Source organism: Pleurodeles waltl, chromosome 1_2, assembly GCF_031143425.1.
Source record: "Pleurodeles waltl isolate 20211129_DDA chromosome 1_2, aPleWal1.hap1.20221129, whole genome shotgun sequence".
Lineage (NCBI taxonomy): Eukaryota > Metazoa > Chordata > Amphibia > Caudata > Salamandridae > Pleurodeles > Pleurodeles waltl.
Window position 1 is genome coordinate 1,082,317,836 of NC_090437.1, and position 26,050 is coordinate 1,082,343,885.

At 47.4% G+C, this 26,050-nt stretch overlaps 1 protein-coding gene across 1 annotated transcript in view; it reads right to left on the reverse strand.

The window, feature by feature from the left end:
* Nucleotides 1-26,050, reverse strand: part of TBC1D19 (TBC1 domain family member 19) — a 921,320-nt gene that overhangs the window by 222,983 nt on the left and 672,287 nt on the right. The window contains exon 15 of the mRNA XM_069202139.1: nt 18,842-18,886. Coding sequence (XP_069058240.1) covers nt 18,842-18,886 — 45 coding nt within the window. The remainder of the gene's footprint in view (nt 1-18,841; nt 18,887-26,050) is intronic.

Genomic DNA, 26,050 nt, shown 5'->3' on the forward strand with positions numbered 1-26,050 from the left:
TAACATCCTCACCTTCAAATACAGTGAAATATTGCAGATCATAGAGTCAACTGTTTTCACATCCCAATCATCAGAAACTACTCCGGGTATTATAACATAATTCATTGAAAGTTTAAATACATAAGGAATTTGGATGACCTCCGTCGGGCCATTTATGTCAAACAATACTTTATCCCAAACAATCCCATCAGCAATTGGTATAGCGGAAATGTTTACTAGGGACAAGTCTCTGTGGTCTTTGTGAGAGGAAAAATTTGGTTTTAGGACCTCATCCACCAGTTCAACAGTAGAGCGTTCAGGAAGGTAATGACCATGTATCAGTAAAGAAGAAAACAATGACAAACCCAATTCAAAAGATGAAAGCAAGTACAGTTAACAAGAGCCATAGATCGATCCATGGAAGTATAAAATAGCTACTTTTAAGCCAAATTATCAGCGAATGTGCTCGACAGCTCTGTTGTAGTAGAGACAGACGAGTCAGTTAAAATGTCATTGATGTCTGCAAAATATCCAGAAGCAGTTTGTGCAAAAACTGCAGCCGGGTTTGGAAGAAGTGAGCTGGCAGAAGTCTGTCATGGTGCTTCACAGCAGACTATACTATCCATTTGTGATGAATTTGAGTAGAATCACTCAATGGTGTTAACATAACTTGTCACAGAAGAGTTTAATGGAACTAATGAAAGATCATTTTCCACCCTTCCCAAGCTCGGAGAGGTGTCAGCGTTGCTGCTTAAAACCTGTAGAGGAACATTCTGGTCTGTAGTGGGAATGATTTGGGTACTACCCAGGAGTCCTCTAGGTCTGCTGTGCAGGATCAGCCATATGGTGTAGCTTGACATTGTCGATGGAGACAAAGTGATTTTCTTTAGAACCAGGGAGTGGTGGTGAAATAATAGTTCTGGTACCGTTTTCCCAGGACTGGAACCGGTGCACGATAGGAAGGACCGAACTCCTTTTTCACAGCAATCTTTTCACACACTAGATCCTCAACCTTTGGAATCCAGCCAGTAGATGTTATTGGTACATCCCTTATTCCCAAGGACGCAGAACTGGCAGATGCGTTGTCATCACTGAACTGTTGTAAGTCCTGCAGGATATTGACACGTTCATTTATGTCAAAAGGTATATCTGCCGCCTCAGCGCCAGGACCATCAAGATCTGGAACATAATTTTTTTTTCAAAACAGGAATTGGTATGAGGTACACCCACGAGGGACCTTCTAGGCAGATTATTAAGTGCTCTCTGAACTCTATACAGGTGAGTAGGCCAACTACGACTCATGCCTAATACTCTGGATGTTAAGGATTGCTTAAAATCCCAGTTTCTTCGCTCAACAACACTATTACCCTCGGGATGAAACAGAGACGAATAATGCAGTTGGACCCCTACCAAGGCAATGGCATCAGTGAACGCCCTTCAGGTAAATGCAGGGCCCTGGTCCGAGTGGAAAGTTGAACAGCATATGTGCCGATAAAGACTTGCAAATCTTTAATAAGAGTTTGAGCGTCAGCTGAGCGTTGGGGCCAAACCCATAAAAATCTGGAGCATGAGTCAACAGCGACTATAATGTATTTGTATACACTGGTGTCAGGCGACCACAATGGTCTGAGTATGCACATTGCAATGGTTTGTTCAAAGTTAGGAGGTCTATGGTGGGTGTTTGACGGTGGACCCTTTTATTTGTTGACAGATGTCACAACAAAGGACAAACTGCTTAGTCTGTTTGTATAGACCTGGCCACCAGTAACATGCTTGTAATATTGATATTGTAGCTGCCACACCAGCATGGCCAGAAGCAACTCCCTTCTGTGCTGCTTCGATAAATTCTGGTCTTTGATCTTTGTTGGGAATCATCCGATTACTCACCCCTGGAATTACTACTAGGGTTATATTGAGGCGTGATATGCAGTAGGAATATTTGTCAGGATATGCCTTTGGCAAGAGCATGCCATCGCCGAAACTTTCACAGCAGCAGGTGTTTCATCATCCAATTTTGTTCTAGAATGAGTAACGGCAGCAACAAAAGCTATAGCTACTGCTGATTTGGCTGCTTCATCATCCATGGTATTGCCAGCAACTTGTATTCCGACACGCTGGTGTGCTGGTGTATGTAGAACATTAGGTAGCGCTTCTTTCAGATCCATACTTTCCCCCACAGAAGTATGTGTTTAACGGTGTTTCCTTTTGAATCTCTGAACCCATTCTGGCACCAGTAATACAGATATTCATTGAAGGACTGGCCAAAATGGTACGAATCACAGACAATCAGCGTCAGCTGTTCAGGATCCATGTGTTCCAGTGCCATCACCAGAGCTTTAAGCTCTGTCAATTGTGCAGTGCAGTCCCCTAAGGTCTGCCTTTAAGTATGCTGTGGATGGAACTCACCATCCTTCATGTAGGCACTCACAACTGCGCAAGCAGAGGAGTATTGATGTTTTCTGCCTATAGCTGGTTGGGCTGAATCATCAGTGTACATAATTATTTGATATTGTTCAGTAGGCTAAGTGTTTGCAGGAACTGGGTATTCAAGCTTGTATTGGAAAAAATCTTGAGTTTATAATTTTGAATCAACAACATAGCCAACTTCAGTGGCCATCACAGACAATGTCCATTGAATCCAATGTGTATGTAGTGCTTTAGCATTGGCAACGCTCAGTTTAGTAACAGCCTCAAGGGACGGGATTGGGGATATGACAATGATACGTTTCCCCTTGGGCCAGAGATATCTTTTTGATGACAGCCATCGGAACAGCAGTGAAAATTTTCTTGGTGGGTGCAAAGCGTTGTTCTGCTGTAGAATACAAATGTGATTTGTATGCAATCGGGACGGTCTCACCGTCATTGAACGTTAAGTAGGTGAAACCAATGGCACCAGCAATTACTCTGATAGCAAAGGTGGTCATTATGACATTGGCGGTGAGTGATAAAGTGGTGGCAAAGGTGGTCATTATGACATTGGCGGTGAGTGATAAAGTGGTGGTAATTACCGCCAAATTAAGACCATGTTGGTGATAACTCCCATAAACAGCCAATGTACCACACTATTCGCCAGGGCGTTAACACCATGCAACATGGCGGTAGCCATCAACAGCCAGGTGGAAGACAAGGTACCGCCTACCATATCATGACACTGCAATCCGCCACGATTTCCGGGGTGGAACCAACGCCATCAAAAGCCTGGCTGAAACACTGCAGAGAAGACCAAAGGCTCACCATCAGAGACACAGAGAAAAACAACGATGCCATGGAACCGGAACTGCAAGTCTTTCCGATGCTCTTCTATGCCATGCTCCACCTGGAACACCAACGAAGACGACGACAGTGAGTACAGCTGCCTAGCACACAAGGGAGGGAGGGAGGAAAAGGAGAGTGACACACACCAGACACACATAGCATACACACAACCAGCTGCAGACAAACCAATGGCGCACGACACACAGCATTATAATACAAAGACTAGAGTACGGAAGTACTGAAAATGTATTTGCAAGGCAAAAGCCACCACATGAACCAATTTGAAAACAAAGAGATACGTACAATGCCCAGTCCAAAGTACTAAGGGCTCACATGGCCACAGGGCACAGTCCAAGGCCCAACTTGTTTCCTGACAACATACTTACAAAACTGTGTAGGGGCATCACCATTGAAGTGGACAGGCACCTCAGAGGGAAAGGGAGTGGGGGTCACCTCAGCCGAAGTTGGGGACTGTCCCACTGGTTCTGGAAGGGGCTCCATGCCCATTTCCCAATGCTGGAGAGTGCAAGGTCACAGTCTCTGAGGTTGGGTACTTGCCCTTCTGGTGGGGCCTCCATAGCCATTTCCCAATGCTGGGGAGTACCTGGTCACAGTCTCTGAGGTTGGGGACTTGCCCACAGCTCCTGGAGGGGGCTCTATGCTCATTTCCCAATACTGGGGAGTGCATGGTCAGTCTCTGAGGTGGGGGACTTGTCCACTGCTTCTGGAGGGGCCCAATGCCCTTTCCCAATGCTGGGGAGTGCAAGGTCACAGTCTCTGAGGTCAGGGACTTGCCCACTGCTTCTGGAGGGGGCTCCATGCCCATTTCCCAAAGCTGGGGAGTGCAAGATCACAGTCTCTGAGGTAGGGGACTTGCCCACTGCTTCTGGATGGGGCTCCTTGTACAGTAGTCCCTGGTGGGTGGCCTACATGTTCCCTGCTGGAGGTGAGAGCTGCACCCTTTCAGCTGGAGGTGGGGGCTCTGTGAATACTAGTGGTGGTGGTGTTGGTACCCTGCCAGCCACTGCTGGATGTGAGAGCTGCACTGTCTCAGCTGGTGAAGATTCCTCCTGTGCAGGCTCTGCAGTAGGTGAGGGGTGCTGTGTCTCAGCAGGGCAAAGGGCCTCATGGGCCTCTGTTAGAGACAAGGGCTGCTGTGTCTCAGCTAGAGGTGAGGGCTTCTTCCCTTTCACAGGAGGAGGTGAGGGTTCCTTCCCCTTCCCTGCTGATGGAGTGGGATCCTTCCCCTTTCTGGCTGGTGGAGTGTGGGATCCTTCTCTTTCCTGTCTGGTAGAGTGGGATCCTTCCCCTTCCTGGCTGGTGGAGTGGGATCCTTCACTGTCTTGCCTCCACAACTAAGAGGTGCCTCCACTGTCCCCGTAGATTGTTTGGCTGAGGTGCTGGGCTGGGCCGTTGGAACCCTGCTCTTACGGGCAGGACAGAGGGAGGGAAGAGGTCAAGTTGGCAAGGAAAAGCTTCTTAGGGACAGTAGGGCGGGATGAGGGAGGAGGCATGGGAGTAGAGGTTGAGGGAGTGGTTGTTAGAGGAGTACATCTGCTGGACTTGGGTGCAGGTGCATGGGTAGTGTGCTGAGGTGAGTTGGATGGCTGTTGGGTGTCTGAGTGCCTGTGTTTGTGTCCTTTAGGAGGGGGCAGACAGGGTGGGAGAGGACACAGGGGATGCATGGATGGATGTTGTGGAGGTGTCTGCCAGTGAGGTGTGTGTGCTGCTTGGTGTGGTGATGCTGCTGGTAGCTGTTGAAGCAGTGCATGCAGGTGTGGATGTAGACGTGACTGTGAGGGAGATGAAGGAGGAGGAGTAGGAGGAGGGGGAGGGGGAGACAGTGGAGGCAGTGGATGTGGTTGTGTCTGCAACTGTCTGGTGTTTGTGTGAGTGCTTGTGGGCTGAAGTGTGATGCCTGTGTTTGACTGTGCCACTCCTGTGTGGTCCTGTATGCATGCTCGTCTGTATGTGTGCATGGGATGGGTTGTGTTTGAGGAGACTGGAACTGTAAAGTGGTAGTTGGAGGGAGGACGGTAGGAACAGGGATAATGGCTGCCATCAGAGAAAAGGCCAGAGCATGAATAGATCTCTGTTGGGCCGCCAATCCACTCCAGGATTGGATGCACTCCAGGAATGTATTACATTGCGGCAAGCCAGGCCCTGGATGGCATTCACAATGGTTGACTGCCCTACATAGATGGGTCTCAGGAGGTCAATAGCCTCCTCACTCAGGGCAGCAGGGCTCACTGGGGCAGGGCCTGAGTTGCCTGGGGCAAAGGAGATGCCCACCCTCGAGGGTGGGCAGGCATGTGCAACTCGCTGAGTGGCTACTGGTAGGGTGGTGCTGGTACGGGGTGGCGGCTGTACCTACAGCTGGGGTGGTCACAGAGGTGCCCAACACCAGGGAGCTTCCATCGGAGGAGGTATCCGAGTCAGTGTTGTCTCCTCCTGTCTCCCCCATGGTGCTCCCCTCGCCCTCTGTCCACTGGTTCCCTCGGCATCAGTAGACTCTGCCTCCTGGGTCCTGTAGGATGCAGCTCTCTCTGTCGCCGGTGCCCCTGATTCTTCGCCAGATGATGCTAATGCACACATGGACAAAATGACAGAAGAAAAAAGGGGTAGAGAGAGAGAGAAAGGAAACACTGGGTCAATTACAGCACCAACACCACAGTTGGCATACACAGCACTGTCACACACACGGATCAGGATTGAGCACTATGCATTGCACTGGCATTGATTTGGCTAGATGCCACAGCAAGATGAGGGCCAAACACCTCCAACTGCACACCTCCTGGGACCCACAAAGCCCTGACTGACTTGGAATGCAAACGAGCTAGGTTAACTGCATTTGCCATACACCCATTACCCTTGAACTGGATCACGCTGCAATGTCTGGCCTGCCATTAAGGGGCAACCATTAACTCACACGCCTCACCCAGATCCCATGCCACCTACCAATTATTGTAGTAACACCCACTGTACTTACCCCGTTGAGGCTGCTGTGATGCCCTCAAGCGCCCATCCAGATCTGGGTAGGCCACTGCCAGTATGCGGGACATCAGGGTGGTGTCAGGTTCCGAAAGGCACCCCTTCCTCATTGGGGAGGGCATCCCTAGCTGGGCCTTCGTGGTCTTCCGTGCCCAGCGTCTCAGGTCCTCCCACCCTTTCCTGCAGTGGGTGCTCCGTCTTCTGTAAACCCCCAGGGTCTGCACGTCCTTGGCGATGGCACACCACAATCCCTTCTTTTGATGGACGCTGACCTGTAGAGGCAATGGAGACAGGAGGACACCATTACACATACAATCCAGCCAGTCATACATATAGCCTACCAATCCTGTTTCCAACACCATTGGCACACACATCGTCCAGTGCCCACCATGTACACTACCACCAGACATCCCCCACCCGATGACACCATGCTTGCACACACATCTCCATGCACCCTCGCCTCATGCATTGTGCCCAGGGTGTACTCACCTGTTGGTCTGGAGGCCCATACAGAAGTCCATACTGGGGTAGATCCCCATTCACCAGTCGCTCCAACTCCTCTGAAGTGAAGGCAGGGGCCCTTTCCTCTGTCACACGTGCCATTGTAGGTTCCAGACACAGGTCACAGCAGCACACGTAGCGTAAGTGTTGTCCTGTGGAAAGTCAGTTAACAAGTGAGGATTTAAATAGAAAATGATGGTCACACCACGGCGGTGTACACCGTCACCGCTGGCACTGATCCCCATTGGCCAATGTACTCCATAGAGCCCCATATTAGCCAATGAGGAATTGCACGGCGGTGCAAGACCGCCTTCCACCACGATGCCCAACGTCAGCGGAGCTACCTCACTTCCACCTGCTCAAGTTACAGGACAGGCAGTTGCCATTTCAAGGTGGTGGACAACGATCAGATAAACCATAACTGCGTCATTGCCTAAAACTGCACAAACATTGCCATTCCCACTGTCCCATCACATTGATGCTGTAAGTACACTGAAGTTGTGGTTCCACTGTTCAAATTGTGACAGCCTACTCACTCTTTTGCCCCTTAGATACCTGCAGATGAATAGGAGGAGGAGACAAACCCCTGTGTACAGACCCATTGTGGACTTGGCAACACTGGAGGACAGGCACATTATACTCACCTATAGACTGGACAGGGCCACAATCACAGAGCTGTATGCCCAATTGGAGCCTGACCTGATTTCAGCCATCTGTCATCTCACTGGAATCCCCCTTCTTATGCAGGTGCTATCAGTGCTCAATTTCCCGGCAACTGGTTCTTACCAAGTGACAATGGGTTTGGCAGCAGGAATGTCATAGCCAATGTTCTCAATCATGCTGGCAAGGGTTTTGTCTGCCCTGGTGAAAAACATGTGCAGCTACATTGTTTTCCCCGAGGTGGAAGATTTGGCCATTGTGAAGGCAGGATTCTATGTAATGGGGCATATCCACAAAATTATTGGGGCGATTGACTGTACACACATACAGCGTTTGCCCCCCCCCCCCCCCCAAGAATAAACAGGTGTGCCAGAATCGGAAGAGTTTCCACTCACTGAATGTGCAAATGGTGTGCATGGTGAACCAGCACATCTCCCACGTCACTGCCAAGTATCCTGGGTCGGTGCATGACGCCTTCATCGTGGGGAATAGCAGCATCCCAAATGTGATGGCCCAACTACAGAGGCACAGAGTAGGGCTGATAGGTGAGCCACAGTCCCCACCCACTGTATGTTAGTGTATGCCTTCAGGTGTTATCCCCATAGCATTGTGTTAGGCTAAATTTTGTCCCTCAATACTTGCAGGTGACTCTGGCTACCCAAACCTATTGTGACCCCTGTGTGGAGTGACAGGACTGGGGCTGAAAACCATTCTAATGAGGCACATGGGCGAACCAGAAGAATAATCAAGAGGATCTTCGGCCTCCTGAAGGCCAGGTTCAGGTGCTTCCATCTGACAGGTGGATCCCTGTGCTACTCACCCGGGAAGGTCTGTCAGACAGTAGTGGCATGCTGCATGTTGCACAACCTGGCCCTCATGTGCCTTTTCTGCAGGAGGAGGAGACTGAAGATGCTCCTGTGGCAGCAGTGGACCCTGAGGACAGTGAGGACGAGGAGGCAGAGGATAAGGATGTGGACAACAGAACATCAGTTATACGTCAATACTTCCAACGGCACAGGTGAGACAGGGAACTGATCATTGTTCTGACTATTGATTGAATCTGTGTGTCTGTAGCATGATGGCATTTGCTTCCTTTGCATCTCAACTTACTGTCACCTATGGCTTGTCATTTTACAGTTGTTGGTGATATGACAATAGTGTCCTGATGTGATTACTACAGACAGTTGCAAGTCATTAATTGTATGCTATCACAGTGTTCTTATCATTTGCACCAGATGTGACTGTTCCCCTGAACGCACCTTCTCAACACATAAAATACTATCAGTCAAGTTGTGTTTAAGGGTGTTTATTGTAATGCTATAAAATTGAAGGTAAAGTGCAATGGAATGGGGTGATGGTAGAGGAAAGTCCAGGGTATTGTTCCATTCTGTTTGTAGCACAGGTGCAGTGCCCAAGGGGTGATGGGAAAGGGAGCAAAGGCAATTCAAATTGGACAAGGTGGCGGGGGGAACGCAAGGGGGACAATCAGGAGAGTCTCATTTCCTGATGGTGGTCTTGGTCTTGGCAAGTGTCTCTGGCTTCTGTCTGGGTCACAGGGAACGTTTACGGGATGGTTCACCTTCTGCAGGGGGAGGGGTACTGGTGGCTTGTGGGTCCTGTGGCGGGGCCTCCTGCCCACTAGATGCAGCGGAAGTGGGGGGCTGGTCAATAGACTGGCTAGTGGTAGGGGCCAGCTGGTGTGCTGTTGATTCCCTCATGATGTTGGCTATGTCTGCCAGCACCTCTGCTATGGAGATTATGGTGGTGTTGACAGCCTGCAAGTCCTCCCTGATCTCCTAATGGTGTTCCTCCCGCAGCAGCTTGTTCTCCTGCATGTTGTCAAGGATCTGGCCCATCGTGTCCTGGGATTGTTGGTAAGCACCCAGGATCTTGGTGAGTGCCTACTGGAGAGTTGGTTCCCTGGGCCTGTCCTCCCCGTGGTGCACAGCGGTCCTCCCAGTGACCCTGTTCCCCTGTGCCTCTGTCCCCTGAACGGTGTGCCCACTGCCACTGACGCCAGGTCCCTGACTGTCTTGGGTGTGAGGTGTGGACTGGGGTCCCTGTATAGGAGGGCACACTGATGATTGATGTGTTCTGGGGATAGAGTTGTGGAGACACTGGGTGGGTGCTGTGGTGTTGGATACTGATGGTGGACTGTGAGTGGGTTGGGGTGACCGATTGACCAGTGATCCCTGATGGGCCAGGTTGTTGATCCACATCCTGAAGTCCAGAGTTACTGTCATCACTGGGGGCCTCTTCTGTTGGGGCACTAGTTTGTTGTGGCACCTCCTATCCATTGACATTGGCTGGGGCACCTGAGGGATGTAAGTGATGTATTATGCTTCATGCTTGTGACATATTGTACATCCCTAGCTTCCCCTCTATCCTTAATGTTGCCCTGCCACCTTGGTTTGTGTATGTTGATATATTGTGGGATTGTTAGTTCCCCTTTGCTGTACATGCTTTAGTGATGGGTGTCCATGCAGGGCCGGGAGGGTTGTCCATGCATTGGTATTGTATGCAGGGCTGGGCACTGGGGTTAGTCATATGTGTAGGTGCAGTGTGTGGGATGGAGTGGAATAATGGGATTGAGGGTGAGGGTGTGAGATGGCATGTATCTATGGGGGTTGATAAGCAGTAAATGCTGACTCAGCAGTGTCCTATCCTCCGGCGGCAACTCCAGTGAGTCCCTCAGGATGTAATAATACTAAGACTTGCTCCTCCCATGCTGTGAGCTGTGGGGGAGGAGGTGGGCTCCACCGCCAGTCCTCTGTATGGCGAGGTGGTGCGTTGCTGCTAGGGAATGCACCTTCCCCCGTAGGTCATTCCACCTCTTCCTGATGTCATCCCTTGTTCTTGGATGCTGTCCCACGGCGTGCACCCTGTCCACAATTCTCCACCGTAGCTCCATCTTCCTGGCAATGGATATTTGCTGTACATGTGCTCCAAACAGCTGTGGCTCTACCCTGACTATTTCCTCCACCATGACCCTCAACTCATCTGTGAAACAGGGTGCCTTTGTGGGGACATGGGTGTTGTGTGGTGTGTGTAAGTGTGTGGGTGTTGGGTACTGTGGTTAGGTGTGTGAAGTGGGGTGCGTGAGGGATGTGTGGATGTATGTGGTGTGTGTATCTAGTTGTCGCAGTGGTCTTGGTGTCAGTCTGGTGGCAATAATTTGTATTCGTAAAGGGTTGTATGTGATGTGGTTGTGTGTTTTATAGTGCTGTGGGTGGGTGGGTGTGGTGTGTGTTTTAGAGTCAGGTGTGTGTTTTTGGTATTGGCCAATGTTGTGCAGTTTAGTATTTGGGTGTCCATTCTGAGCGCACCGGTGTGTACCGCCAATGGTTTACCGCCATGGCATATCCGCTGTGGTGATTCATGGGTCATGATGTAGTGTGCGTTGCTTTGTTGGTGTAACAGTATGGGTGTTGGTACCACTGACCTTTGGGCTGGCGGATTTGTGTATGTGGCAGTATTCTGTTGGATTGGTGTGTGTGTGTCATAATATGGCGAACGGATATTCGCCACTGCGGCATTATGTTGGCGGCCGTCATTGAGGCGGTAAGCGGAATTTACCACCAATGTCATAATGAGGGCCAGAGTGTTTTTTGTTGTGTCTTGTGTGTGTAAGTGTTTAGCTGCAAGCAGGTCTTGTTGTAATGCTCTGAGAATGTTTGAGTGTTTGACTGTCCAGAATTCCTGGAAAAGCCAGGGTGTATCAAGTCATATAAAGGTTTAATGCGTTGTGCATAATCTGGAATGTATGTTCTGCCAAAATTTAAAAAGCCCAACATGAGTTTTTGGATTGTGTTTGGAAGTTGTAATTGTGTGCATTTTTCTACAAATTGGGGTGCAAGGCTCTTGCCTTCATCTGATAATTCCTATCCCAAGATAAGAACACTAAGGAAGGCTATTTTTTTTTTTCTAATTGAATTTGTAGCCTATTTCGGCAAATCCCACTACAATGCGGGCTACCCATCTTATATATTGCATGAGGTAATTGTCCGTAAGATAGATGTCATCTATGTAGGACAACGCCTCTGGGTCAATGTCATGTTAAATATATGTAACAGGAGCGGAAAACAGTCCACGACTGTTCTTGTACCCTTGTGGGAGTCAGCATTTTTTTTTACTGAGAGCCTAGAGCACTGAAAGTTGTTAAGTGCCTATTTTCAGGCACTATATTTTGGCAGAAAAACCAGCTGGAAATATCTAGGGTTGTTTTGTATTTTTTGCATACTATATTGTTCATAAGTGCTTTGCTGTGTGCATTTTGTATAGCAAATGTGCATGTGTGACTGTTTAAATGTCTGTAGTCTAAGTCTATTCTGTATGAAAGGTCTGGTTTAGCTTTGGGGAACAATGGATTGTTCACTCATGAGACATAAGGTTCAATTACGCCCTGGTACTCTAGCTGTGTGAGGATTTCCCTCACAGGTGCTTTAGCTTCATGTTTATTGGATATTGGAGTTGGGATTTTAATGCGTATTACATGATAGGGGGAGTCTTTATCCCACCCTATGTGGTTGTGATACAACCCAGGTGCCTGCACCACTGCCCAATCAATGGCGTGAATTTCCATGAGCATTCTGGGAATGAGGGGGAGAAAGATTTTTCAATTATTTCTTCCCTTTAAGGGAGATTATGGACAAATTCTGATGCCTAATCCTTCTCGGCCAGCAAAATATCATAAATGTTAATGACAAGATCCCAAAAGATAGCATTGATTGTGCGTTCAATGTCTCCTTCTAACTGTATAGTTACTTTATACACCCCATCGGGTGAGGAGATACGCATGTCTGCTGTCTCAACTTGTAAGAAGTCATTAGTTGCTTTCACCTCCAGGTGCTCTTGAAGATCCCGGCGAACTATTGTGACCTCTGCTGCATTATCTAGCAGTGCTAGTGCCCAATTCCTGTTCTTCAGTAAAGCCCTCTTCCTGAGTGGCATGTCGTATTGTAACTGCTGCCACCTTTTTCTTTTCAAATTGTTTTTTTTTGTTGGAGAGGTTTCTCTTCCTTTTTCTTTGGGTTGGTAAGGAATCCGCAACTAGCATGTCTCTACCAGATAAATCGTTACCGAAAGTAAGTAACTTGTTCATCTGATAGATACTTCTAGTTGCATATTCCTTACATTAGAATAGATACCCAAGCAATGCCATCCTTGGAGGTGGGCGGAAAACCAAAATCATACTAAAAAGTCCTGCAGGAGCGAATGACCAAAGTAGCCGTCCCTGCGGACCTGACTGTCCAGGCAGTAATGTTTAGTAAACGTGTGCAATGATGCCTACGTTGCTGCATGGCAGACGTCCAGGACAGGAACTCCACATGCTAACGCTGTGGTAGCAGCAGTTGCTCTGGTTGAATGAGCACACAATCCTTCTGGAGGTTGCTTCATTGCCAAAGCGTAACACATTTTGATGCAGAAAAGCACCCATTGAGAGATGGTACGGTTCTGCACCGCCTTCCTTTTCTGCGAACCACATAACCAACAAAGAGTTTATCATCCACGTGGAACTCTTTAGTGCGGCTAAGATAGAATGCCAAAGCTCTTTTTGGGTCCAGATGGTGGAGTATCTTCTCCTCATGAAAAGGATGTGGGGGTGCATAAAAAGTGATAGATTGGCCTAAATGAAAAGGTGTGACAACCTTGGGAAGGACGGAGGCCCTTGTGCGTAGCACTATCTTGTCAGGATGTACAGACAAGAATGGAGGCTTGGAAGAAAGAGCCTGAAGCTCACTCACTCTGGGAGCAGAAATGATAGCCACCAGGAAGACAGTCTTGAGGATAAGGAGCTGCAAGGAACAATTGTGTAACAACTCAAAGGGAGCACACATCAAGTAAGTGAGGACAAGATTGAGATCCCACTGAGGCATGATAAATGGAGTCGAAGGGTACAAGTGGGTTAGACTTTCAAGAAATCTACCTACAATAGGGGATTTGAAAAGAGAATGTTGACCTGGCAATCCAAGAAAAGTCGAGATAGCTGATAAGTAGCCTTTAAGGGTGCCCAAAGCAGAACCATGACGGGCTAGTGAAAGAATGAATAAGAGAACCTCAGAAGGAGGGGCAGAGAGAGGATCAACGGACTTGTCCGTGCACCATGCCATAAATTTGTGTCGACGGGCAGGGACGCCTGGCTGCCAAGATAACATTGCAGACTTCATCCGGAAGGTCAAAAGCCGTCAACTGCCACCACTTAATCTCCATGCAAGAAAGTGGAGACTGGATAGGTTTGGGTGAAAAACCGTCCCCTGCTGCTGCGACAGAAGATCCTCCCAAAGAGGCAGTCTGATTGGAGGATCCGTGGCCTTGCTCAGTAGCTCTGGGTACCAAAGTCTTTGTGCCCAGTCTGGAACCACAAGAATGACTTGGGCCCGGTCGTTCTTGATCTTCTTGAGAACTCTGGGGAGAAGTGGTATTGGTGGAAAGGCATACAGGAGGCCTGAATTCCAGTCGAGATGAAAGGTGTCGCAGAGAAAGAACCGCCTTGGAAACTCCAATGCACAAAACTGCAGACATTGCGCATCCTTTGCAGAGGCAAACAGATCTAACCAAGGCTTTCCCCACTGTTGAAAGAGACTTTGCACCACCTCCGGATGGGGACACCATTTGTGATCGACTATGCATTGACCGATGAGTCCGTCTGCTGTGGTGTTCAGAGAGTCTGCCAGATGTTGAACCACCAGGGAAAATGCCCTGAAGTTCTAAACATGTCCAAAGGCAAAGAGACTATAGACAAAGGGTCCATGACCCCACTCCGCCCTGTTTGTTGCAGTACCACATGGCGGTGGTGTTGTTGGGGAACACTTGCACTACTTTCCCTTTGAGAGAGGGGAGGAATGATTTCAATGCAAGTTGAATCGCCTGGAGCTCCAAAAGATTGATTTAGAGCTTGGAATCCACCAGAGACCAGAGACCTCTGATCTCTGCCTCTCCCATTTGGCTGCCCCATCTCAAAAGTGACACATCTGTCACGACTGTAAGATCTGGTTGGGGAAGGGAGAGGGATCTGCCATTGACCCAATCCTGATTCAAAAGCCACCCCTGAAGATCTTTTGTAGTCCCCTCTGAGATCTGGACCATGTCAGTGAGATTCCCCTGGTGCTGCGCCCACTGGAACTTCAGGTCCCATTGCAAAGCTTGCATATGCCATCTGCCATTTGGTACTAATAGGATGCAGGAGCCATGAGGCCCAGCACCTTCAGAGTCATTCTCACCGAAACCCCAGATAGAGGCTGATACATCGGAATCATAGCCCGAATATCCCATACGTCCTGACGGGAGGATAGGCACAAAACTGTGCTGGTTCCAGAAGAGCTCCAATGAAAGTGTCTGAAAGGGAGTCAGGTGTGACTTTGGCATGTTTATAGTAAACCCCAGAGAATGCAGGAGTTTCACCATAGTCAGAAGCTGGGAGATGACTTTCTGGGGCGTAGCTGTCTTCAACAGCCAGTCGTTGAGGTAGGGAAAAACTGAAATCCCCCCGACCTGCACAGATGAGCTGCGACCACCACCATCACTTTCGTGAACACCCGAGGGGCGCTGGTAAGGCCGAAGGGGATCACGGTAAACTGAAAGTGCTCGTGACCTACCACGAATCATAGGTAACGTCTGTGGGCAGGCAAGATGGGAATATGAAAGTAGGTGTCTTGCAAGTCAAAGGCCACCATCCAGTCTCCTGGGTCCAAGGCAGAAAGGACCCGAGTCAAGATGAAAAATGTTTAACTTCTCCTTCCTGAGGAAGAGATTGAGAGTGCTGAGGTCGAGGATAGGGCGCTGGACCTTGTCCATCTTGGGCACTAGAAAGTAGCGGGAATAGCAAACAGAGCCTACTTCTGGCACAGGAACCCTCTCTATGGCCCCCTTGGCCAAAAGAGCCATAACTTCCTCACGGAGAACTGCCAAATGATCCTCCGTTAGAGGGCCAAATGATGGAGGCATTGCAGGAGGAGAAGTCTCGAAGGGGAGGGAGTATCCCCTTCGGATGATCTGCAGAACCCAACTGTCCATTGTGATGGATTCTCAGTTGGGCAGGTGATGGCTTATCCTGCCAGCAACTGGTCTGACATGGTGAGTCGGACTAGGAAGGTTTGGAGGCTGCAGCCGGGGTAGGTGTGGCCTGGCAGACCTCTGGTTCCCTGTCCCACGCGTACCCGGCCGCGCAGGGGCTGTACAGCATGCATGGCACAGTGGCTAGGATGGGGGCGCAACTGGGAGCCCCTTCTGTGTCCATGAAAGGAGCGAAAGCCGGCCTTGTGGGGGTGAGGGGAAGTGGAAAGTCCAAGGAACCGAGCCATAGCCCGGGAGTCCTTGACTCTCTCCAGTGCAGAGACTGCCTTATCCCTGAAGAGATAAGAGCCATCATAGGGAATGTCCATAAATGACTGTTGGACATCTCCCGAAAAAACAGAAGTTCTTAACCAGGCGTGGCGTAGTAATGCCACTGTCAACACAACCAATCTGCCCAGAGAGTCGGTTTTGTCCAGCTCACATCTTATGGAGAACTTGGCTGCTTCTCTCCCATGGGCAACAGCCTGGGAGACGATCACATAGGCCTCCTCCAGAATTAGTGGCAGCACTTATGCAACTGTGTCCCACAAAGAGTGGGTATATTGTCTTAAGAGGCAAGCGGTGTTCACCGACCATGCCAGACTGGAGGAAGAAAACATCTTCTTCCCAAGATTATCCAGTCTTTTTGAATCCCTATCCGGGGGAGCAAAAGGGAATGTGCCAGATGATAAGGATGCCTGAATGACCAAGCTCTCAGGTGCTGGGTCAAGAATTGAGGGTCATTCGGGGTGGGCTGATGGTGGCGAGCGATTGTCCTATTCACAGGAGCCCCTGTGCTGGGTCTGGATCAGATACCCTGTAGGACACCAGTGAGTGCTTTGTTAAATGGAAGGAGAGGCTCCAAAGCAGAGGCTCCGGGCTAAAGCACCTCCATCAGGAGATTAGTCCTTACTGCAACGGTAGACAGCTCAAGGCTGAGGACCTCAGCTGTCCTACTGACCAACATGGAGTAAGAAGCTCCCTCCACTGTAGCCACGGTAGGAGGAGACAGCATGCCAGTGTCTGGGGAGGTATGAAGACCACTGGTGTCGCCCAATTCCTGAGCCCAGTCCATGTTCTGCTCATCTTGCTGGTATTCTTAAGGGTCCAGCGACCCCTCCAATCCTTCCTCATATTTATACCGAAAGTAAAAAGGGTCTGAATGCAACCTAGCATGGCTAGGCCCTGTCGAAGTCTGATGCCACCTGACAGCGCGCAAGGGAACTGCTCGAAGAAAAAATCTCCGGATCCAGTCTGACGCCTGGAGAAATTCTAAAGTAAGGAATCTGCAACTAGAAGTCTCTATCAGATAGGATGTATGTAAAGATGGATGAGTAAAACAATGGATGGATGAGTGAAAGGCAGGGTAGGTAGATGTCTGGATGAAAAGATGGATGGCTGAGCAAAAGCATAAATGGAGGGATGTATGAGTGGATGGGTGGATGGATAGGACAAAGGGTGGATGGATTGGTGTAAAGATGGATGGCTGGGTGAAAGGGAGGATGATGGTTGGAGGGAAAGGATGGATAGATGGAGCGAAAGTGTGGATGGATTAGCGAAAGGATAGATGAATGATTGAAAGGATGGATGACTGGATGGAGGAAAGGGAGAGTGGATAAGTGAAACAATGGAGGATTCAGTGGGTGGATAGGTCTGATGGATAGGTGTCACTGGACCAGTGGCATCTCTCCTTTATGGGCACCACAGCTACACTACACCCTCCTTGTTTTGTGGCCCATTTTTATTGTAACAAGAGTGAATAATTATTAACTTGTGGTATAATAAAAATAAAATGCAGACCTGCTTCAGGTCCAGCAACAAACTGAGACAGATAGTGACATTGATTGATTGCTGACACAGGTGCATGAAGGTACCTGTGCCATTCTAGCGCTGTGAGTATGTCTGTGTGACTATGGCCCTCATTCCAACATTGACGGGCGGCGGAGGCCGCCCGTCAATGTTCCGCGTCAGGAATACCGCTCCGCGGTCCAGAGACCGCGGAGGGTATTCCAAGTTTTCCCCTGGGCTGGCGGGCGGCCGCCGAAAGGCCGCCCGCCAGCCCAGGGGAAAACGACCTTCCCACCATGAAGCCGGCTCGTAATCGAGCCGGCGGAGTGGGAAGGTGCGACGGGTGCTGTTGCACCCGTCGCGTATTTCACTGTCTGCAAGGCAGACAGTGAAATACATTTTGGGGCCCTCTTACGGGGCCCCTGCAGTGCCCATGCCGTTGGCATGGGCACTGCAGGGGCCCCCAGGGGCCCCGCGACTCCCCCTCCCGCCATCCGGTTCCCGGCGGGAGAACCGCCAGGAACTGGATGGCGGGAGGGGGAGTCGGAATCCCCAAGCCGGCGCAGCAAGCTGCGCCGGCTTGGAGGATTCCTTGGGGGCAGCGGGAAACCGGCGGGAGACCGCCGGTTTCCCTTCTCTGACCGTGGCTAAGCCGCCGCGGTCAGAATGCCCCGCGGGGCACCGCCGGCCTGTCGGCGGTGCCACCGCGTCCCGCGGCCCTGGCGGAAGTAATCCGCCAGGGTCGTAATGACCACCTATGTGTGTGAATTAAAGTGAGAGAGAGTCAGTGAAGGAGTGAGTCAGAGTGAGTGAGAATCAGTGACAGTAAGGATGAGTATGTGTGAGAAGGAATGTGAGTGAGGGAGAATGACAGTGAGTGTAACAGTGTTATTATGTGTGAGACAGAGCAAGACTGAGTAATTCAGAATGGTTGCAAATGAGTGGGACTGAGTGAGATAGAATGGGTCAGATTAGAATGAATGAGACTTCAGGAGTTAGTGCGACCGAGTCAGACTGAGTCAAAGTGAGACAGTAAACTTAGTGCTAGAAAGTGTGAGAGAACGCTTCAATAAAAAGTTCAGTGGAATTCGAGCCACGGATCACGCCCTATCACTTTTAAAAAGTCACCAGCCACTACTGCTTTCACCCACGTCCTGTTCGGTGATGTTACTGTAGTACTGCTGTATGCTACAATTATTGTTTAAAACACAGTCATATTTTACAGTTTTAGGCATCCATTTGAAAAAATATTAACAATATTAATAATAACACCAAATTATTCGAAAGGCCTTTGTAACAGAAAAATCGAAAGCAGAAATCTGGAGACGGTAATGTCTACTGAGGAATCATAGAAAAGGAAATCGGTTGACTACATGAAATAACTATTCCGTTCCCCTCCCTTCATTATAGACTAGGGATTATCTAGCCCTCTGAAGATAACCAAAGGGAGACATATAGCGCTTCATAATAGATTGAAGTAAATCCATGGGCAGCATCATCGACCAAATGTCTCAAATTAGAAATAAGTAGCTAGACACAGACATCTAATACATTTTATTTCTTGTACTTTTATTCGCTGCCACTAGAGGAGGTCATAATACTGCATAACACTTACCATTAGGTGGATAAACAACAGCATATTCTTCCAAGCCAAGCTTTCCTGAAATTAAAAAGCACAATCAAACATCAGAGAGCATGTTATTATGAATTACTTACGTCACTTTGTACGTTCTAGGTACGTACATAATTAGGGCATTCATTTGTATGTCTCGAATGTTTACCATAAGGTAAAATGGCCAGCACTTGGAAGCAGCAAGCAGTTTTAACACGTTTTACAAAAAAATTGTAAATATATAATATAAAAACAATTAATCGCCATGCAACCGGCACTCTTGGATAATTATTGGAATCATATAAGCATTTTGTGTGAATTTAATAGTATTTCGAGAACTTCAGTCGTGGTGAACATGAGCAATCGGCATTGGAATGCAGCCTCAAGGGAACGGAGGGTGATACGTTTACCAGATATATTTAAGCCGCTATTGCGCTATGCACTCGATAATAGTTTCGACTTCCGCATTCGAAAACGGAAACCGTGGGAGCGGGGGCTTGATTGGGTGATGGTGGAGAGGAAGGGGGCTAATTGTTATTATTTTTAAATTCCAACACACTGTCATGAGCCCGGCTCTTTTATCTTTGCAGAGTCATTCTAGAACCAAACCTTACTGATGTTAGGGCAATTAAGGCATGCACTGTGAGGATGTCGGTAGGTTTACTGTGGAGGGCGGGAGGAGGGGGGCGGGGGTGGGTGGGGGGTAGGGCCCGAGCATTGGCATCATCTACATTATTCTGTCCTTTTCCCTACATCTGACTGTATTTTTCCTGCATTGTACTTCCATTCTCCAAACCGCTACACGAAATCTCATGCTTTTGACTTCAAGCAGCGGTTAACAATCTACTGGATTTGGGGTATACGGTATACCCGAAGTGTCGCCGTTCAATATTGTGAGGAAGGTACTGCCTTCCCAACCTAAGATGAGATGACAATTTGTCAAGCGTAGTAGTACCGGTATAGATGGGAGACAAGGTTTTACTGTAAACACGGAAGAGGCCTCAATGGACTCCTCAATTCCCGCAAGTGCGTCTGCATACTTGGAGTTCCAAGCAGCAGTATCGTGAAATATTGCAGATTCTCAATCGGGGTAGTTCCCCCTCTTTTCTGGCTTGAGGATCCTCGTTCCCGCACGGCTAGTCCTACACTGTTACTAAGACATCTGTTGCAGAAACACTGTCAGAAACATCCACTTAAAGACGCTGACGAAAAAATTCCAGCGTAGCCAGCCTTTCGTATGCATGTTTGTTTGTTCTTTGAAACTGTGTGTCTTCTGCTCTATAACTTGGGGCAGGGATGGGACAGTCCTGACGCATATATGGAAGCTATTCTAGATCCGGGGTGCATGCATGAAAAAGGGTCTGTTGCCTTATGTTTTCTTTTTAACATTTCTTTGTTTCCATTCCGAAGGTGTCCCGGTGAAGTGTGTCCTGAGCGCCACCAGAGTGGTGATCTTGTCAGCCAGATAGAGAAAGTGCCCATTGGGATGGCTTTATTGATGATTCAGCTGCTTATGTACTGTGGCTGGAAAGAGGGCACAATGGAGTTCTAACGGTGGGCGTGATTAAACCAATTTTCCAAGGTCCCTTAATGAGGTTGCTGTGGAAATTAGGATGGCTCAGAATGAGGTGCTGGAGGCCAAGGTGCAGAGGTTGCCACCATTCACCAGCAAGAGTAAGAGGAGTTGGACGCCAGTTCAAATGTTGCATCTGGGAGGAATAGATTCATTTTCTGTAGTAGACAGAGTTGATACTATTAATTTTCTAAGCAGTTGTGGACCCCCTGAGAAGGCTTTGTGGACCCCCAGGGGTCCCTGGACCACAGGTTGGGAACCACTGGTCTAGGGTGAATCCAAGTGACCTGGCATTAGTTTAAAGACATAGCAGAATTTTTTTTAATGCATTATGTGGCTGGAATCCAAGCTTGCTAAGTCAATTGACCCATATTAGCATTTAAACTGCTGTGTGAGACTGAACTGATCCCTCCTGCACATGGCCCCTGGTTATTTGTATATCTGTGCTGTCGATCTGTGCCCTTTCAGCACTTAATTCTCAGAAAACAGTAGAGCAAAAGAAAAGGCTTACTCCACGAGGTTGAGGATTTAGAAACTCAAAACAGAGTTCATCACTTTATGTAAAGATACCAGACAGCGAGAGGAGCAAGAATTATCCATTTGAGTGTCTTGGGGCCATCAACAGCACAATATGTTCTGAAGCCATGGCAGAATTTTTAGTGCTCAACACATCATTGATAACAGCACAGATATTTTAGTTACCAAACTGCTGATACTGTATTTGAAATACTTATCTGTCATCTTAGCAAGTTTTGATGGAAAAATTAAGCTGAGTAATTGTAATGTACAGGCTAGCACTACAGTTATGAATAAGTTCTGAACTGCCAAAGAACTGGACCGTATGGAAATGATCATATTTATTTCAGTGATGCTGGAAAGAAAAATGGTGTTGCAATTTGCCATAAGCAAGCCACTTAAGCAGCCACTTAAATAAGTGTTTTGGCTTTCAAGGCATATTTATGTGGTTTATCTAAAGTACTTCAAGCACAAGAAAGTTAAGGAGAATGAACCAGTTGCTGAATATTGTTTCAATAGCCTGTCTCTTACAGCACACAATGACATTCTGGGTTAAGCTACTCTTTATGCTAGCTGTTTAAAAAAGAGCTATGACCATTGTTGAAGCTGTACAGTATGCAAGAGCCAAGGATTGTCAAATCAAGTAACAGTACTTGGGCAACACTGTTTTTTTTAGAGCAGCACAGTTAGGGATCTGACGGCTTTGTACAGGGTATACCAAGGGCTTAACAGTGGGGCTGTTTTGTCTTTTGTTCAACTTCTTTGCAAACACATGCTAAAAAGGTTCATTAAAGGTGAACTGAAGGAATGGACAAGCTTTGACTTCCAGGCAACAATCACACAATGACATTTTGATTTGGGGACTGAGAATATGCAAAGATTCGTCAAAAAGTATTAGAAGGTTTTGGTCCTGGGTGATTGTGAAACACCTGACAACACTGTTTAACAATGCAGAGAATGTAAGTATGCAGTGGCAGAACATGAAAAATGTGGTTTGTTTACCACCTTTCAAGACATTGTGAAAGTTTTATGTTGCTCAGTTTAATGTGAGGATGTCTGTGCAACTGTTCATGGACAGGATTTTGTAAGGGTGTAGCCCATGCCAAACTGCTGGGCTTAGAGCTCTAAATTATGGAAATAAATAGAAATACTCCAGTAGGTCATAAATGCATAGTGCTTTACAGAAAATAAGCACACAAAACTTTTGCTAGGACTTATGTACTCAATCTTCACTCATGATTTTCATCATTATTGATCACAAAACTATTCTTGTTTGTCTTCATTTTCTTCGTCGGTGACTGTTTACTTCTTTGGTGTGTGCGTACCCATGAAGACAATATCAAAACATCTATGCATACACAATTCAACATTTATTATGTATTTACAAGAACAAATAGCCCCTGGTTGCTCCAAAAGTCAATAAATGGTGTCTTAATTGGAATATCCTTTTGTCCAGAAAAACTATATATGTATAATTAATAATGTCTCCAGATGAGGGTGGTGAAGGTACAGGACATATTTTGCTGAAGCTGTCATCCTTTTAATTCCAAAAGTGCCTCTATGGTTGAATGAATTTGTTAGACTTGGCATCATTGGCATGGTCTCCCCTAACTTTTTGCCTCTGCTTCCCAGGTTGCTTCTTTGTGCTGGAAGTAAGTGTTCCCTATATAAATTATATGTGTACATTGGCTTATCCATTATTGGCATATTTGATTTACGAGTAAGTCCCTAGTAAAGTTCACTAGAAGTGCCCAGAGTCTGTAAATCAAATGCTACTAGTGGGTCTGCAGCACTGGTTGTGCCATCCACATTAGTAGCCCTGTAGACATGGCTCAGACCTGCCATTGCAGTGTCTGTGTGTGTAGTTTTAAACTGCCAGTTCGACTTGGCAAGTGTACCCACTTGCTTGGCCTAAACCTTCCCTTTTTATACATGTAAGGCACCCCTAAGATAGGCCCTATGTAGCCCCATGGGCAGGGTGCAGTTTATGTTAAAAGTGGGACATGTACTTATGTGTTTTACATGTCCTAACAGTGAAATACTGCCAAATTCTTTTTTCAGTGTTGCAAGGCCCATCTCTCTCAAGGTTAACATGGGGGCTGCCTCTAAATGTGATTAAAGTACAGATTCCCTTTGGGAGCAGATAGAAATGTGGAGTTTAGGGTTTCTGAGTTCACAATTCAAAAATACATCTTTTAGTGAAGTAGTTTTTTAGGTTGTGTGTTTGAAAATGCCACTTTTAGAAAGTAGGCATTTTCTTACTTAAACCATTCTGTGACTCTGCCTGTTTGTGGATTCCCTGTCTGGGTCAGTTTGACAGTTGGGCTGTTTGCACCTCTCCTCTAGACAGTGACACAAGGGGAGCTGGGGTGTAGCCTGCATATCCTGATGGCCCATCTGGGCTGAGGGGATGAGTGGTCACTTGCACCTGAAAGGGCTGTCCCTGCCCTCACACATTGCAGTTTCCAACACCCTGGTGTGTGTCTGAAGCTTGGTCTGGGCAAGGCAGGAAAGCAACAGAGACTTCTCTTTGAAGTAGGCCTACTTCAAAGGCAGAAAGGGGTATAAGAAGAGCACCCAAACCCCCTGAAAATCAGATTACGTCTGGAACCAAGATGAACCTCTGCCAAGGAGGAGAGCTGGAGGAGGAGCACTGGCCCTTTGTTTGTGACTGTGCTTTGCTGGGTTGGGCTTCAGTAGCTGCTTCTGCCTGAGAGAGGACAAAAACTGACTTTTCTGTGACTTCCCACTGGTGAAGAATTTCCAAGGGCTTGAAATGAGATTGCCTCATGTTGCTGAAGTCTCAGGGACAACAAAGACTTGTTTCTGCCAGCACTTGAGCTTTCTGCTGAGAGTCCTGCCTGCCAAGTGGTGCCCTAACCGGTCTCTGAGCCCTTGAAAAATGCAGCAGGTGGAAAAGGACAGAAACCCACGCAAAGACCGCCGTGTGGCTGCTAAACAACGTGGCACCGGCCTCGTGGCTAAAATCGATGCTCCACCTGCATCACGGCTGGGAGATCGACACAACGCAGCGGGAGAAACCACTTGCAACACCAGCAGCGGCTGCTGTTAACGATGGAAGCCCCCACGCAGCACTGTTTCTTCACACCGTGCAACCAGATTTCAACGCAGCATTGCTGGGCGTCGAAAATCAACGCAAAGCCTGCCCGGACCTGAGGTGCCTGTCTGGGATCGGTGCATCGCTCTCTTGCGGGATAGAAGAAACGATGCACGCTGACCCGACCGGGGGAATGACGCACGGTCTCACTTGTGAGTGAGAAATCAACACATCACTGGCCTTTTCCAATGCACACTCGCCCGTGCAGCTTTATTTTGACGCTACCCAGGTACTTTTGTGGCATAACAGCGTTCTCACTCTTTTCTAAGGATTAAGGGCCGATGTACCAAAGGGTTTTATCCATTCTGTGTCTATAAGAAAAGGTGTTCATACATATGGGCCTAAGACTCTTATTCTTTTTAAAATTCATAACTTGACTTGTGTATGTCGGATTTTCGTAGTTTTGGTCTTGTTTTGTTTAGATAAATATTTCCTATTTTTCTAGACCTGTGTTGTGTCATTTTGAGGTGGGTTCACTGGGTTACTGTGTGTGTTGGTACAAATACTGTACACCTTGCTTCTGAGGTTAAGCCTGCCTGCTCGCACCAAGCTACCATGGGGGTGAGAGGGGGTTAACTGATGCTTGGACAGGCGGTAACCTGACTGCCAACCAAAGACCCCATTTCTAACAGAATTCAACATCTTCGAGTTGAAACTCCTCATTTCTTTGTCTGAAAACGTTTTGACCATCTTGACCGTCTTGGTTAGGACTGACTGGGTGACTGGAACAAAAGTTAGCGTGAGTGAGAATTGATTTTTTGAGTACAACACTCTGGTTTCTGTAGGAAATCTTCTGTCTCCCTAGCTAAGCTACCAGGATCCACTTTGTCTTATTCTTCAAGTGGTATGTGGTTTCTTCTGTTGAAGGGTTACAACGTGGTCAGCTTTGCTCTCCCAGCTCGCATCATGCTAAGAGCTCAGCTGTCCACTCTCATATCTGGCAATACAGATTCAAGCTTAATACATTTTGGCCCACTTTGCTATACATGAATTGTTTCTATGTAATTAATGGAAATTATTGAGGAAGTCACCTGATTTCTATTTCATAATATTCTTCAAAGCTATAAAGGACATTTTTAACTTCTTTATTTTGATTACATAACTGAAAATTATTTATGTATAATAATGTTTGGCTGACCTACGACCACAGGCACCTCAGACGTATTAGACGAGTACAGCTGCGCGTTACAACAGCAATACCTATTTAATTTTGGCCACTTGAGGGGGAGAAGGTAAAGGCATTGAGAGAATTCTGGAGTGCAGTCTCCAGCAACGGACCTAGGAAGATTAAACCCATCTAGAATGCTATAACCTCTTCCTATACATAATTCTAACTGCCTGCGCTGAGATGCCATTTGTGGAAACATTACGGTTTACAAAGATGGCTATTAGTTAAACTATTGTTTCAGAATCCTGATGAGGAAACGTGTTTGCTCTGAACTACCTGTAGCTGGACACACCACAATCTCATTTTGGGTCGCAAAGAATACTTTCTTCTCTTTGAAGCTAAATGTATTTTTACTTTTCTATCACATTCACATGGTTTTAATCAAAAACCTTGCATCACCATAATTGTGCTACAGATCTTATTCAAAAATAAATTCCAGAGATAAGTGGTAGCATTCCCTGATGGTGATAATTTACACCCGTTCTTCAGCGTAGCAAGCAGGTGGCTGAAAATAATGTACATCCAATGGGCAGGGATTACAAATAAGCAAAGAAACTGATGATCCTTCTGAAGTTTCCATGAGCCAGTTGCAAATACTGAACATGTATTTTTTAGTTAATAAACTATCGATTTCAATTGTTTAAAACTTTAAACATTATCCACCAAGTCTAGTGTCTTCTGTAATTCAGCAGCATCTCCATTTTTCTGTCAACTTCAAAAATAATCTTTAAAACATGAACTTCTGCATTTTAAATTCACTGGTGGCTTTACTGCAGCAGGAAAATTTTAAAATCTGTGAATTTCAATTAAATCTCTTTAACAGCATATGTAAATAAT